The 15,296-nt window shown below is 44.6% G+C and overlaps 1 protein-coding gene across 1 annotated transcript in view; it reads left to right on the forward strand.

The window, feature by feature from the left end:
* Positions 1-15,296, forward strand: part of msraa (methionine sulfoxide reductase Aa) — a 40,821-nt gene that overhangs the window by 18,301 nt on the left and 7,224 nt on the right. The window contains exons 3-5 of the mRNA XM_056294504.1: positions 4,131-4,250; positions 7,719-7,823; positions 11,993-12,099. Coding sequence (XP_056150479.1) covers positions 4,131-4,250; positions 7,719-7,823; positions 11,993-12,099 — 332 coding nt within the window. The remainder of the gene's footprint in view (positions 1-4,130; positions 4,251-7,718; positions 7,824-11,992; positions 12,100-15,296) is intronic.

Here is a 15,296-nt window from a genome sequence, read left to right on the forward strand (position 1 = left end):
GCAAATTAAGGGTAAATTAATATAATTTTATATTAGTGTAAAACATTATAAAAATATAATTATAGTTATAAAAGACACCAGCCAATATTTCAGTGTGTGATTTCTTTAGAATATTTGAAGGCTCACTGAGTGTATGGCCACAGTCACACACACATCATCTGATGAGGCTGCAGGACTGAAACTTTATGTATCTTTTGCACCGTCTCTCATCGCTCATGTTTCTCTTGTGATGTCTGAGCCACTCTGCAGAGGCAGGCTGACATGTCTCAGATGACGTCATGATGGTATGAGGGATTCTGACATGTCTCAGATGACGTCATGATGGTATGAACGATTCTGACATGTCTCAGATGAGGTCATGATGGTATGAGTGATTCTGAAATGTCTCAGATAATGTCATGATGGTATGAGTGATTCTGACATGTCTCAGATGACGTCATGGTGGTATGAGGGATTCTGACATGTCTCAGATAATGTCTTGATGGTATGAATGATTCTGACATGTCTCAGATAATGTCATGATGGTATGAGTAATTCTGACATGTCTCAGATAATGTCATTATGGTATGAGTAATTCTGACATGTCTCAGATAATGTCATGATGGTATGAGTAATTCTGACATGTCTCAGATAATTTCATGATGGTATGAGTAATTCTGACATGTCTCAGATAATGTCATGATGGTATGAATGATTCTGACATGTCTAAGATAATATCTTGATGGTATGAATGATTCTGACATGTCTCAGATAATGTCATGATGGTATGAATGATTCTGACATGTCTCAGATGACGTCATGATGGTATGAATGATTCTGACATGTCTCAGATGATGTCATAATGGTATGAGGGATTCTGACATGTCTCATAATGTCTTGATGGTATGAGTAATTCTGACATGTCTCAGATAATGTCATGATGGTATGAGTAATTCTGACATGCCTCAGATAATGTCATGATGGTATGAGTAATTCTGACATGTCTCAGATAATGTCATGATGGTATGAGTAATTCTGACATGTCTCAGATAATGTCATGATGGTATGAATGATTCTGACATGTCTCAGATGACGTCATGATGGTATGAATGATTCTGACATGTCTCAGACAATGTCATGATGGTATGAATGATTCTGACATGTCTCAGATAATGTCATGATGGTATGAGTAATTCTGACATGTCTCAGATAATGTCATGATGGTATGAGTGATTCTGACATGTCTCAGATAATGTCATGATGGTATGAGTAATTCTGACATGTCTCAGATAATGTCATTATGGTATGAGTAATTCTGACATGTCTCAGATAATGTCATGATGGTATGAGTAATTCTGACATGTCTCAGATAATGTCATGATGGTATGAATGATTCTGACATGTCTCAGATAATGTCATGATGGTATGAATGATTCTGACATGTCTCAGATAATGTCATTATGGTATGAGTAATTCTGACATGTCTCAGATAATGTCATGATGGTATGAGTAATTCTGACATGTCTCAGATAATTTCATGATGGTATGAGTAATTCTGACATGTCTCAGATAATGTCATGATGGTATGAATGATTCTGACATGTCTAAGATAATATCTTGATGGTATGAATGATTCTGACATGTCTCAGATAATGTCATGATGGTATGAATGATTCTGACATGTCTCAGATGACGTCATGATGGTATGAATGATTCTGACATGTCTCAGATGATGTCATAATGGTATGAGGGATTCTGACATGTCTCATAATGTCTTGATGGTATGAGTAATTCTGACATGTCTCAGATAATGTCATGATGGTATGAGTAATTCTGACATGTCTCAGGTAATGTCATGATGGTATGAGTAATTCTGACATGCCTCAGATAATGTCATGATGGTATGAGTAATTCTGACATGTCTCAGATAATGTCATGATGGTATGAGTAATTCTGACATGTCTCAGATAATGTCATGATGGTATGAATGATTCTGACATGTCTCAGATGACGTCATGATGGTATGAATGATTCTGACATGTCTCAGACAATGTCATGATGGTATGAATGATTCTGACATGTCTCAGATAATGTCATGATGGTATGAGTAATTCTGACATGTCTCAGATAATGTCATGATGGTATGAGTAATTCTGACATGTCTCAGATAATGTCTTGATGGTATGAGTAATTCTGACATGTCTCAGATAATGTCATGATGGTATGAGTAATTCTGACATGTCTCAGATAATGTCATGATGGTATGAGTAATTCTGACATGTCTCAGATAATGTCATGATGGTATGAATGATTCTGACATGTCTCAGATAATGTCATGATGGTATGAGTAATTCTGACATGTCTCAGATAATGTCATTATGGTATGAGTAATTCTGACATGTCTCAGATAATGTCATGATGGTATGAGTAATTCTGACATGTCTCAGATAATGTCATGATGGTATGAATGATTCTGACATGTCTCAGACAATGTCATGATGGTATGAATGATTCTGACATGTCTCAGATAATGTCATGATGGTATGAGTAATTCTGACATGTCTCAGATAATGTCATGATGGTATGAATGATTCTGACATGTCTCAGATAATGTCATGATGGTATGAATGATTCTGACATGTCTCAGATAATGTCATGATGGTATGAATGATTCTGACATGTCTCAGATAATGTCATTATGGTATGAGTAATTCTGACATGTCTCAGATAATGTCATGATGGTATGAGTAATTCTGACATGTCTCAGATAATTTCATGATGGTATGAGTAATTCTGACATGTCTCAGATAATGTCATGATGGTATGAATGATTCTGACATGTCTAAGATAATATCTTGATGGTATGAATGATTCTGACATGTCTCAGATAATGTCATGATGGTATGAATGATTCTGACATGTCTCAGATGACGTCATGATGGTATGAATGATTCTGACATGTCTCAGATGATGTCATAATGGTATGAGGGATTCTGACATGTCTCATAATGTCTTGATGGTATGAGTAATTCTGACATGTCTCAGATAATGTCATGATGGTATGAGTAATTCTGACATGTCTCAGGTAATGTCATGATGGTATGAGTAATTCTGACATGCCTCAGATAATGTCATGATGGTATGAGTAATTCTGACATGTCTCAGATAATGTCATGATGGTATGAGTAATTCTGACATGTCTCAGATAATGTCATGATGGTATGAATGATTCTGACATGTCTCAGATGACGTCATGATGGTATGAATGATTCTGACATGTCTCAGACAATGTCATGATGGTATGAATGATTCTGACATGTCTCAGATAATGTCATGATGGTATGAGTAATTCTGACATGTCTCAGATAATGTCATGATGGTATGAGTGATTCTGACATGTCTCAGATAATGTCATGATGGTATGAGTAATTCTGACATGTCTCAGATAATGTCATTATGGTATGAGTAATTCTGACATGTCTCAGATAATGTCATGATGGTATGAGTAATTCTGACATGTCTCAGATAATGTCATGATGGTATGAATGATTCTGACATGTCTCAGATAATGTCATGATGGTATGAATGATTCTGACATGTCTCAGATAATGTCATGATGGTATGAGTGATTCTGACATGTCTCAGGTAATGTCATGATGGTATGAGCTATTCTGACATGTCTCAGGTAATGTCATGATGGTATGAGTAATTCTGACATGTCTCAGATAATTTCATGATGGTATGAGTAATTCTGACATGCCTCAGATAATCTCATGATGGTATGAGTAATTCTGACATGCCTCAGATAATGTCATGATGGTATGAGTAATTCTGACATGTCTCAGATAATGTCATGATGGTATGAATGATTCTGACATGTCTCAGATGACGTCATGATGGTATGAATGATTCTGACATGTCTCAGATGACATCATGATGGTATGAATGATTCTGGAGAACAAAAGAGAAATCTTTCAGTGGGGTTATGAAGGACAATGTTTCTCCATGATGATGATGGCTGGACAGTCTCACTTGTAGTGAGTTGTGAAGGGACTTTTCCTCATCACAGACATTGTCAATCAATGCATTTGATAGTGGTCATCTCTACTAACGAGAGGGGCGTTTCTCATTACTGTATGTTATTTCTACAGGAATGGGCTGTTTCTGGGGTGCAGAGAGGAAGTTTTGGAGACAGAAAGGTGTGTATTCCACCCAGGTGGGCTACTCTGGAGGATACACACCTAACCCATCTTATGAGGAGGTCTGCACAGGTACTGCAAGTGTACACACGATCATACATTCAACCCCCCCCCACACACACACACATGAACACAGAAGTACTTAATGTAGTGAATGGATTCCCTTAGGTCCTGTTATAGTTCCATCACTGATGCCTGACCACTGTGTGTTTGTGTGTGTGTGTATGTGTTGGTGTATGTGTGTTGGTGTGTGCCTCCCGGTGGTTGCAGCAGCTTTTGGTGAACAGTAAATCTGTCTTCAGACCTACACTGCTAGTTGTTAATGGGACAATCTACTACTACTACTACTACTACTACTACTTTCGACTGTTCCCATTGCTGATGACTACAGTAATCCGCAATGTCATCAGCAAACCTCATCGCCCACGAAGACTCCTGCCTGATCTTGTCCGTCAACCTGTCCATCATCATTGCAAACAAGAAAGGGCTCAGAGCCGATAATTGATGTAATCCTACCTCCACCTTGAACCCATCGGTCATTCCAGCCACACACCTCACCACTGTCACACTTCCCTCATACTACATATCCTGCACCACTCCTACATACTTCTCTGCAACTCCCGACTTCCTCTTATAATACCACACCTCCTCTCGGCATCCTGTCATATGCTTTCTCTAAATACACAAAGACACCATGTAACTCCTCTTGGCCTTCTCTATACTTCTCCATCAACATTCTCAAAGCAAACATCACATCTGTGGTGCTCTTTCATGGCATGAAACCATACTGCTGCTCGCTGATCATCACCTCTCCTCTTAACCTAGCTTCTATTACTCTTTCCCAAATCTTCATGCTGTGGCTGATCAACTTTATACCTCTGTAGTTGTTACAGTTCTGCACATCACCCTTGTTCCTGAAAATCGGTACCAGTATGCTTCTTCTCCACTCCTCAGGCATCCTCTCACTTTCCAAGATTGTGTTAAACAATCTAGTTAAAAACTCCACTGCCATCTCTCCTAAACATCTCCATGCCTCCACAGGTATGTCATCAGGACCAACTGCCTTTCCACTCTTCATCCTCTTCATAGCTGCCCTCACTTCCTCCTTGCTAATCCACTGAACTTCCTGATTCAATATCCCCACATCATCAAACCTGCTCTCTTCATTCATCAGCCCCTCAAAGTACTCCTTCCACCTTCTTAGCACACTCTCCTCGCTTGTCAGCACATTTCCATCTCTATCCTTGATCGCCCTAACCTGCTGCACTTCCTTCCCAGTTCAGTCCCTCTGTCTAGCCAATCGGTACAAGTCCTTTTCTCCTTCCTTAGTGTCTAACCTCTTATACAACTCACCATACGCCTTTTCCTTTTCCTTTGCCACCTCTCTTTGCTTTACACTGCATCTCCTTGTACTTCTGTCTACTTTCTTCATCTCTCTGACTATCTCACTTCTTTTTTGCCAACCTCTTCCTCTGTATACTTTGCTGTACTTCCTCATTCCACCACCAAGTCTCCTTGTCTTCCTTCCTCTGTCCTGATGACACACCAAGTACCTTCCTAGCTGTCTCCCTCACTATTTCTGCAGTGGTTGCCCAGCCACCTGGCAACTCTTCACTACCACCCAGTTCCTGTCTTAACTCCTGCCTGAACTCCACACAACAGTCTTCCTTCTTCAACTTCCACGATTTGATCTTCGGCTGTGTCTTCACTCACTTCCTCTTCTTGGTCTCCAAAGTCATCCTACAGACCATCCGATGCTGCCAAGCTACATTCTCCCCTGTCACCACCTTGCAGTCGTCAGTCCCTTTCAGATCGCGCCTTCTACATAAGATATAGTCCACCTGTGTGCACTTTCCTCCCCTCTTGTACGTCACCCTGTGTTCCTCTCTCTTCTTGAAATATGTATTCACCACAGCCATTTCCATCCTTTTCACAAAATCGACCACCATCAATCCTTCCACATTTCTCTCCTTGACTCCATACCTTCCCATCACCTCCTCATCACCTCTGTTCCCTTCACCAACATGCCCATTGAAGTCCGCTCCAATCACAACTCTCTCCTCCTTGGGTACCCTCTCCACCACGTCGTCCAACTCACTCCAGAATTCTTCTTTCTCTTCCATCTCACACCCAACTTGTGGGGCATATGGGCTGATAACATTCAGCAATACACCTTTGATTTCCAGCTGCATACTCATCACTCTGTCTGACACTCTCTTCACCTCCAGCACGCTCTTGACATACTCTTCCTTCAGAATGACCCCTACCCCATTTCTCCTCCCATTCACACCATGGTAGAAGAGTTTGAACCCACCTCCGATGTTTCTGGCCTTACTCCCCTTCCACCTGGTGTCTTGCACACACAGTATGCCTACCTTTCTTCTTTCCATCATATCAGCCAGCTCTCTCCCTTTACCAGTCATTGTGCTAACATTCAAAATTCCTACTCTCATCTCCACACTCCTACCCTTCCTCCTTTCCCACTGCCTTTGGACATGCCTTCCCTCTCTCCTTCTCCTTCGCCCAACAGTAGTATTGTTTCCGCCAGCCCCCTGCTGGCCAACAGTACCAGTGGCGGTTGTTGGTAGTCCGGGCTTCGACCGATCCGGTATGGAAAGCTGATTTATGATCCACATATTTGATTTGGCCCTGTCATGGCCTGGTGGCCTGTCCAGGGTGTCTCCCTGCCTGCCGCCCAATGACTGCTGGGATAGGCCTTCAGCTTCCCCGCGACCCTGACAGTAAGATAAGCGGTTTGGGTAATGGATGGATGGATGGATATTTGATTTGGCAAAGAATTTACGCCAGATGCCCTTCCTGATTCAACCCTCCCCATTTATCCGGACTTGGGACCGGCACTAAGAATGCACTGGCTTGTGCATCCTCAGTGGCTGGGTTTTATATACATATAATCCAGTGAGTCAAGTAAATTCTGTATGAGACAGTACAAGCCTGTTTCATGCTATAAGCATCATCAGTTGTCAACAAAGCGCCTCGAGAAAGAACATACCATTTACTGCCTCGTCATGCACGTCATGTGCACAACGTCCAATGGGGAAGGGAGAGGTGCAACATACAAACATTAAAAAACACGTGATCACTAATGGTCCAACGGGGGGGGGGGGTATTTATCTATTGTCATGATTTATTTATAATTACAAAATAGGCGCTTATATCTATGTGTGCACCTGCTGGCCAGTTCATTGCTGTTATTCAGTGTGGACATTTGTGGTTTGCAGATGATGAAATATTGCTCAATTAGACACAGATTACACATTTTACAACTAGTTGGATATGCTTTGTTCTTTGAGAGGATTTTCCAGGTGGTTGAATTATTAATGTTTCTGTCCACCAATGACCAAATACAAGGACTTAAACATGTGACATTCTTTAAACGGTTGTTTGTAAAGCTACACATGTGAGCATTAAACCTCTTTTTGAATGTTTCCTTTGTTAGACCCACATACATAGGTCTCTATTTTGTCGTTGTATAGCATCTAATACAGTGTGTTTCTTTCTTTCTGCTCACCTTGTGTACAGGTAGAACAGGTCACACCGAGGTGGTGAGAGTGGTCTTTTATCCAGAACACATCAGCTTTGCCAAACTGCTTAAAGTTTTCTGGGAAAGCCATAACCCCACTCAAGGTACCAACACACACACACACACACACACAGAAATGCATACGCATTACATTCAGCTACAGGTGTATTCCAGACAGTGGCTTATTGAAACACGTGTGTGCGATGGTGAGGGCACCCCTGGTGAAAAGAAATGAACACAACTACCTGAGTTCCTCAAACTTAACAGAACAAGCATTTCTGCACACCATGATATAAAATTAAAAGTTATTGTAGTTGGGCCAGAGGGTTTTACTGTCCTGTTGCAGTTCTCCAACTCGTTAAACGGACGACATCCCCTCCCGTCACACTAGGTAGCTCATGAAACAGCCAACACAAATGTTGGCACTTGTTTGGCTGGACCAGCCAGTGGGCCAGCCCTGTAAATGCAAATGTCCCTGTCTGTCTGACTGACTTACCATCTGTCTGTCTGTCTGACTGAATGTCTGTCTGTCAGACTGACTGACTGACTGTCTGTCTGACTGACTGACTGTCTGTCTGACTGACTGACTGACTGACTGATTATCTGACTGACTCACTGACTGACTGTCTGTCTGTCTGTCTGACTGACTGACTGACTGACTGTCTGTCTGTCTGACTCACTCACTGACTGTCTGACTGACTGACTGAGCAGCCACATTAGCATGACTGACTGGGTGACCATGTTTGACACGACAGAACATTTTGGAACAAGAACCTGTCAACAAACAAAACACAAACTGACATTTTGGGCTACAAACACATAAGATACATTTGGGAAAAAAAGCACATGAAGCATTTAAAAAAATTAAGACAAGGGCATCTAGGTGGTGTACCGGTCTATTCCGTTGCCTACCAACACGAGGATTGCCAGTTCAAATCCCCGTGTTACCTCCGGCTTGGTCGGGTGTCCTGACTGACACAATTGGCCATGTCTGCAGGTGGGAAGCCGGATGTGGGTATGTGTCCTGGTCGCTGCACTAGCGCCTCCTCTGGTCGGTCGGGGCGCCTGTTTGGGGGTTAGGAGGAACTGGGGGAATAGCGTGATCCTCCCTCATGCTACGTCCCCCTGGTGAAACTCCTCACTGTCAGGTGAAAAGAAGCAGCTGGTGACTCCACATGTATGGGCGGAGGCGTGTGGTAGTCTGCAGCCCTCCCCGGATCAGCAGAGGGGGTGGAGCAGAGACCGGGGTGGCTCAAAAGAGTGGGGTAATTGGCCAGATACAATTGGGGAGAAAAGGGGGGGGGAAATCCCCCCCCCCCAAAAAAAAGTAGCTGTTTTGACATTGCCTGCATGCACAGGCCCTGACCCACCAGGCCATCAGCCGTCGGTGAGCGTCTGTGACCCTAGTTTTTGCAGTGTGTTCCGCACCGTCGGCACTAGTCGGACCCCTGTCGGCAGCTTTTCAGCAGATTCAGCATGTTGAAATGGTGGAGCCCGTCAGTGACAGACACCAGTCTGATTGGCTGTTCAACTTAGCAAATTAGTGCTAAGGCTGCAAATCGGGGCCATTGGCGGTAGTCTTTGCGGTGTGTTCAAGTGTTGCTTTTTGGCCCAGACGGCAGGCGATGTGAGGCGACACAACAGCCATCCTTCATTGCCACTAGTCTGTTCATGCCTATTCATTTTGAAAGAGCAATGGCCAATAGTGAAACTCCAACACTCAGTCACGGACAACCGCCTGTGTGGGGCTGGCCCCACTTTTGTGGTCCAGCCAGAAAACCATCAGTTGTTCAGCCTGGTGTTGGATCTAGTATGATATGCAGTTCTGCACCAGCCAGCAGCACTGAAATATTGTGTCTGTGAAAGTAGGAATGGCTTAAAGTCAGTGTTGACAAATCTTGCAGGTAATGTTAGGAATGACACTACTACTACTACTACTACTACTACTACTACTTTCAGCTGCTCCCGTTAGGGGGCGCCACAATGGATCATCGTTTCCATAAACCTCCTCTTTGGCCTTCCTCTTCTCCTCTTCCCTGGCAGCTCCATATTCAGCATCCTTCTCCCAATATACCCAGCATCTCTCCTCCACACATGTCCAAACCATCTCAAACTTGCCTCTCTTGCTTTGTCTCCAAACCGTCCAACCTGAGCTGTCCCTCTGATATACTCGTTCCTAATGCTGTCCTTCTTCATCACACCCAGTGAAAATCTTATCATCTTCAACTCTGCCACCTCCAGCTCCTCCTCCTGTCTTTTCATCAGTGCCGCTGTCTCCAAACCATACAACATAGCTGGTCTCACTACCATCTTGTAAACCTTCCCTTTAACTCTTGCTGATACCCTTCTGTCACAAATCACTCCCGACACTCTTCTCCACCCACTCCACCCTGCCTGAACTCTCTTCTTCACCTCTCTTCTGCACTCCCCACTACTTTGGACAGCTGACCCCAAGATTTAAACCAAGTTAGGAATGACACTGAAGCTGAAAAATATGTAGTGAAACAATGAGCTAAAACATATCTCAGAATGAACTACGAATTACTTTCAGGAACAGTTGGATTAAGGTTTGGATTACTTTCAGGAACAGTGGAGTTAAGGTTTGGATTTCTTTCAGGAACAGTGGGATTAAGGTTTGGATTACTTTCAGGAACAATGGCGTTAAGGTTTGGATTACTTTCAGGAACAGCGGCGTTAAGGCTTGGATTACTTTCAGGAACAGTGGCATTAAGGTTTGGATTACTTTCAGTAACAGTGGCATTAAGGTTTGGATTACATTCAGTAACAGTGGCATTAAGGTTTGGATTACTGTCAGTGACAGTGGCGTTAAGGTTTGGATTACTTTCAGGAACAGTGGCATTAAGGTTTGGATTACTTTCAGTAACAGTGGCGTTAAGGTTTGGATTACATTCAGTAACAGTGGTGTTAAGGTTTGGATTACGTTCAGTGACAGTGGCGTTAAGGTTTGGATTACTTTCAGGAACAGTGGCGTTAAGGTTTGGATTACATTCAGTAACAGTGGCGTTAAGGTTTGGATTACATTCAGTAACAGTGGCGTTAAGGTTTTGATTACATTCAGTAACAGTGGCGTTAAGGTTTGGATTACATTCAGTAACAGTGGCATTAAGGTTTGGATTACATTCAGTAACAGTGGCATTAAGGTTTGGATTACTGTCAGAGACAGTGGCATTAAGGTTTGGATTACTTTCAGGCACATTGGCGTTAAGGTTTAGATTACTTTCAGTAACAGTGGCGTTAAGGTTTGGATTACATTCAGTAACAGTGGTGTTAAGGTTTGGATTACTTTCAGTGACAGTGGCGTTAAGGTTTGGATTACTTTCAGGAACAGTGGCGTTAAGGTTTGGATTACATTCAGTAACAGTGGCATTAAGTTTGGATTACATTCAGTAACAGTGGCGTTAAAGTTTGGATTACATTCAGTAACAGTGGCGTTAAGGTTTGGATTACATTCAGTAACAGTAGCGTTAAGGTTTGTATTTCTTTCAGGAACAGTGGCGTTAAGGTTTGGATTACTTTCAGGAACAGTGGCGTTAAGGTTTGGATTTGCCTTCATACTTCCCAGGAAACAACCTGTGGGGAGATCTCAAACATTCAGTAAATACAAGAAGACCTGAGAATATTTTTTGATTTTGATTTTGAGATACTTTATTGAGCCCCGTAGGGACATTCTGCTCTGCATTTAACCCATCCTAGCTGTGTAGCTAGGAGCAGTGGGCAGCTGCCGTGCAGCACCTGGGGACCAACTCCAGTTGGTCTTGCTATGCCTCGGTCAGGGCACAGACAGGAGTATTAACCCTACCATGCATGTCTTTTTGATGGTGGGGGAAACCAGAGCACCCGGAGGAAACCCACTGCAGACACGGAGAGAACATGCAGACTCCACACAGAGGATGACCTGGGATGACCCCCAATGTTGGCCACCCCAGGGTTCGAACCCAGGATCTTGTTGCTGTGAGACAACAGTGCTAACCAATGCGCCACCGTGTCACCCTTGGTTTAAAAGTCACAAGATCAAGAATTGATCAACAACTTTTTTACCACTTCTCTTGCCGGCTTTTCAGTCCAGGGTAGTAACCCTGGTGTGAGAGTGACTGAGGGAGAGTTAAAAGTTTCTGAGTGACAGAAGCTCTGCGACCCCAAAACAAGAACAGAAGGACAGCGAGTCAAGAGTCAGTGTGTGTTGGGCTAGATGATCAAACGTTGATTTATCTTGTGTGTGTGTGTGTGTGTGTGTGTCCGTCCGTGTTCCCAGGGATGCGTCAAGGAAATGATATTGGGACAACCTATCGTTCAGCCATCTACACCTACTCCAGCCAGCAGCTGGAACAAGCGCTGGCCTCTATGGAAGAGTATCAGAAGGTAAAAGAAAACTCTTCATGTGCCTTTCTCCTCCTACCTACCCACCCTTCACTATCTCTCTCCTTTTACCTTGTCCCTGCCATTTCTACCCCCACATGTACCATTCCTCATCAATCCATCCATCTGCCCAAACAAATCTTCTCTCTAGATATAGATGAGCACACAGTATGAACAAAATGAAGAAAACTCCTTTTCTGACCTTTCTCCCCAGCCAGTTTCTCCTCTATCTGTAGTGTAGATCTCTTTTTAGCACCACCCCTCTATCCTGCTCCCTCCCTCTGTCCTTCCATCTTTCCTGCTGACACATTTACTCTGCACTCCAAACACGGCAGCAGAGCTTGTTGTCATGGTAACAGGAAACAAGGGGATGAAGGGTGAGCACAGGTAATGGTATGAAGGTCCTCCAGCAGTCACTTCAACCCTGTTACCACACTGCAGCAAGTATTACTGGTCCCTTTCATGACAACACAAGTTCTCCAGGCTTTCTAGTCCTATTGTGTTCTATTGTGTTTCAAAAATACAGTTTACAGGCCTACCCAAATGGATCCATGTCAGGGGTCAACCAGAGCACAGTTCATACCTGTATGCCTATAAGCCTGCACTCCTTTTTTTTATTTTTGTCCCCTTTTCCTCCCCAGTTGTACTTGGCCAATTACCCTATTCTTCTGAGCCATCCTGATCGCTGCTCCTCCCCCTCTGCCAATCCGGGGAGGGCTGCAGACTACCACATGCCTCCTCTGATACATGTGGAGTCACCAGCCGCTTCTTTTCACCTGACAGTGAGGAGTTTCACCAGTGCGATGTAGCATGTGGGAGGATCACGCTATTCCCCCGAGTTCCCCCTCCCCCAAACAGTTGCCCCAACCGACCAGAGGAGGCGCTAGTGCAGCGACCAGGACACATACCCACATCTGGCTTCCCACCTGCAGACACGGCCAATTGTGTCTATATGGATGCCTGACCAAGCTGGAGGTAACACAGGGATTTGAACTAGCAATCCCTGTGAGGGTAGTCAACAGAATAGACTGCTCTACTACGTGGACACCCCTAAGTGTGCAGTCCTGCAACACACACACACACACACACACACACACACACACACACACACCTGGTGACCTCTCAGTCTCTCTGCAAATGGAAAATAAACCTGGCGAGGAACATGTTGGAGCAGGAAGCCTTGTGAGCAACATGTTGGAGCAGGAAACCTTGGGAGTAACATGTTGGAGCAGGGGGCCTTGTGAGCAACATGTGGGAGCAGGAAACCTTGGGAGTAACATGTTGGAGCAGGGGGCCTTGTGAGCAACATGTTGGAGCAGGAAACCTTGGGAGGAACATGTTGGAGCAGGAAACCTTGCGAGTAACATGTTGGAGCAGGGAACCTTGCGAGTAACATGTTGGAGCAGGAAACCTTGGGAGTAACATGTTGGAGCAGGAAGCCTTGTGAGCAACATGTTGGAGTAGGAAACCTTGGGAGTAACATGTTGGAGCAGGAAGCCTCGTGAGCAACATGTAGGAGCAGGAAACCTTGGGAGGAACATGTTGGAGCAGGAAACCTTGCGAGTAACATGTTGGAGCAGGGAACCTTGGGAGTAACATGTTGGAGCAGGAAACCTTGGGAGTAACATGTTGGAGCAGGGGGCCTTGTGAGCAACGTGTTGGAGCAGGAAACCTTGGGAGTAACATGTTGGAGCAGGAAGCCTTGTGATCAACATGTTGGAGCAGGAGGCCTTGTGAGCAACATGTTGGAGTATGAAACCTTGTGAGGAACATGTTGGAGCAGGAAGCCTTGTGAGCAACATGTTGGAGCAGGAAACCTTGGGAGTAACATGTTGGAGCAGGGGGCCTTGTGAGCAACATGTGGGAGCAGGAAACCTTGGGAGTAACATGTTGGAGCAGGGGGCCTTGTGAGCAACATGTTGGAGCAGGAAACCTTGGGAGGAACATGTTGGAGCAGGAAACCTTGCGAGTAACATGTTGGAGCAGGGAACCTTGCGAGTAACATGTTGGAGCAGGAAACCTTGGGAGTAACATGTTGGAGCAGGAAGCCTTGTGAGCAACATGTTGGAGTAGGAAACCTTGGGAGTAACATGTTGGAGCAGGAAGCCTCGTGAGCAACATGTAGGAGCAGGAAACCTTGGGAGGAACATGTTGGAGCAGGAAACCTTGCGAGTAACATGTTGGAGCAGGGAACCTTGGGAGTAACATGTTGGAGCAGGAAACCTTGGGAGTAACATGTTGGAGCAGGGGGCCTTGTGAGCAACGTGTTGGAGCAGGAAACCTTGGGAGTAACATGTTGGAGCAGGAAGCCTTGTGATCAACATGTTGGAGCAGGAGGCCTTGTGAGCAACATGTTGGAGTATGAAACCTTGTGAGGAACATGTTGGAGCAGGAAGCCTTGTGAGCAACATGTTGGAGCAGGAAACCTTGGGAGTAACATGTTGGAGCAGGGGGCCTTGTGATCAACATGTTGGAGCAGGAAACCTCGTGAGCAACATGTAGGAGCAGGAAACCTTGGGAGTAACATGTTGGAGCAGGGAACCTTGGGAGTAACATGTTGGAGCAGGAAACCTTGGGAGTAACATGTTGGAGCAGGGGGCCTTGTGAGCAACGTGTTGGAGCAGGAAACCTTGGGAGTAACATGTTGGAGCAGGAAGCCTTGTGATCAACATGTTGGAGCAGGAGGCCTTGTGAGCAACATGTTGGAGCATGAAACCTTGTGAGGAACATGTTGGAGCAGGAAGCCTTGTGAGCAACATGTTGGAGCAGGAAACCTTGGGAGTAACATGTTGGAGCAGGGGACCTTGTGATCAACATGTTGGAGCAGGAGGCCTTGTGAGCAACATGTTGGAGCATGAAACCTTGTGAGGAACATGTCTGAGCAGGAGGCCTTGTGAGCAACATGTTTGAGCAGGAAACCTTGGGAGTAACATGTTGGAGCAGGGGGCCTTGTGAGCAACATGGAGCAGGAAACCTTGGCAGTAACATGTTGGAGCAGGGGGCCTTGCGAGCAACATGTTGGAGCAGGAAACCTTGGGAGTAACATGTTGGAGCAGGGGGCCTTGGGAGTAACATGTTGGAGCAGGGGGCCTTGGGAATAACATGTTGGAGCAGGAAGCAGGGAGTACAGGAGAGAATGTGAAGGTTATAATTGCATCTTGACAGAGGATGCAGTTCACAGTGTAGGGATGGACAGATAA

Source organism: Lampris incognitus, chromosome 15 (assembly GCF_029633865.1).
Source record: "Lampris incognitus isolate fLamInc1 chromosome 15, fLamInc1.hap2, whole genome shotgun sequence".
NCBI classification, from domain to species: Eukaryota; Metazoa; Chordata; class Actinopteri; order Lampriformes; family Lampridae; genus Lampris; species Lampris incognitus.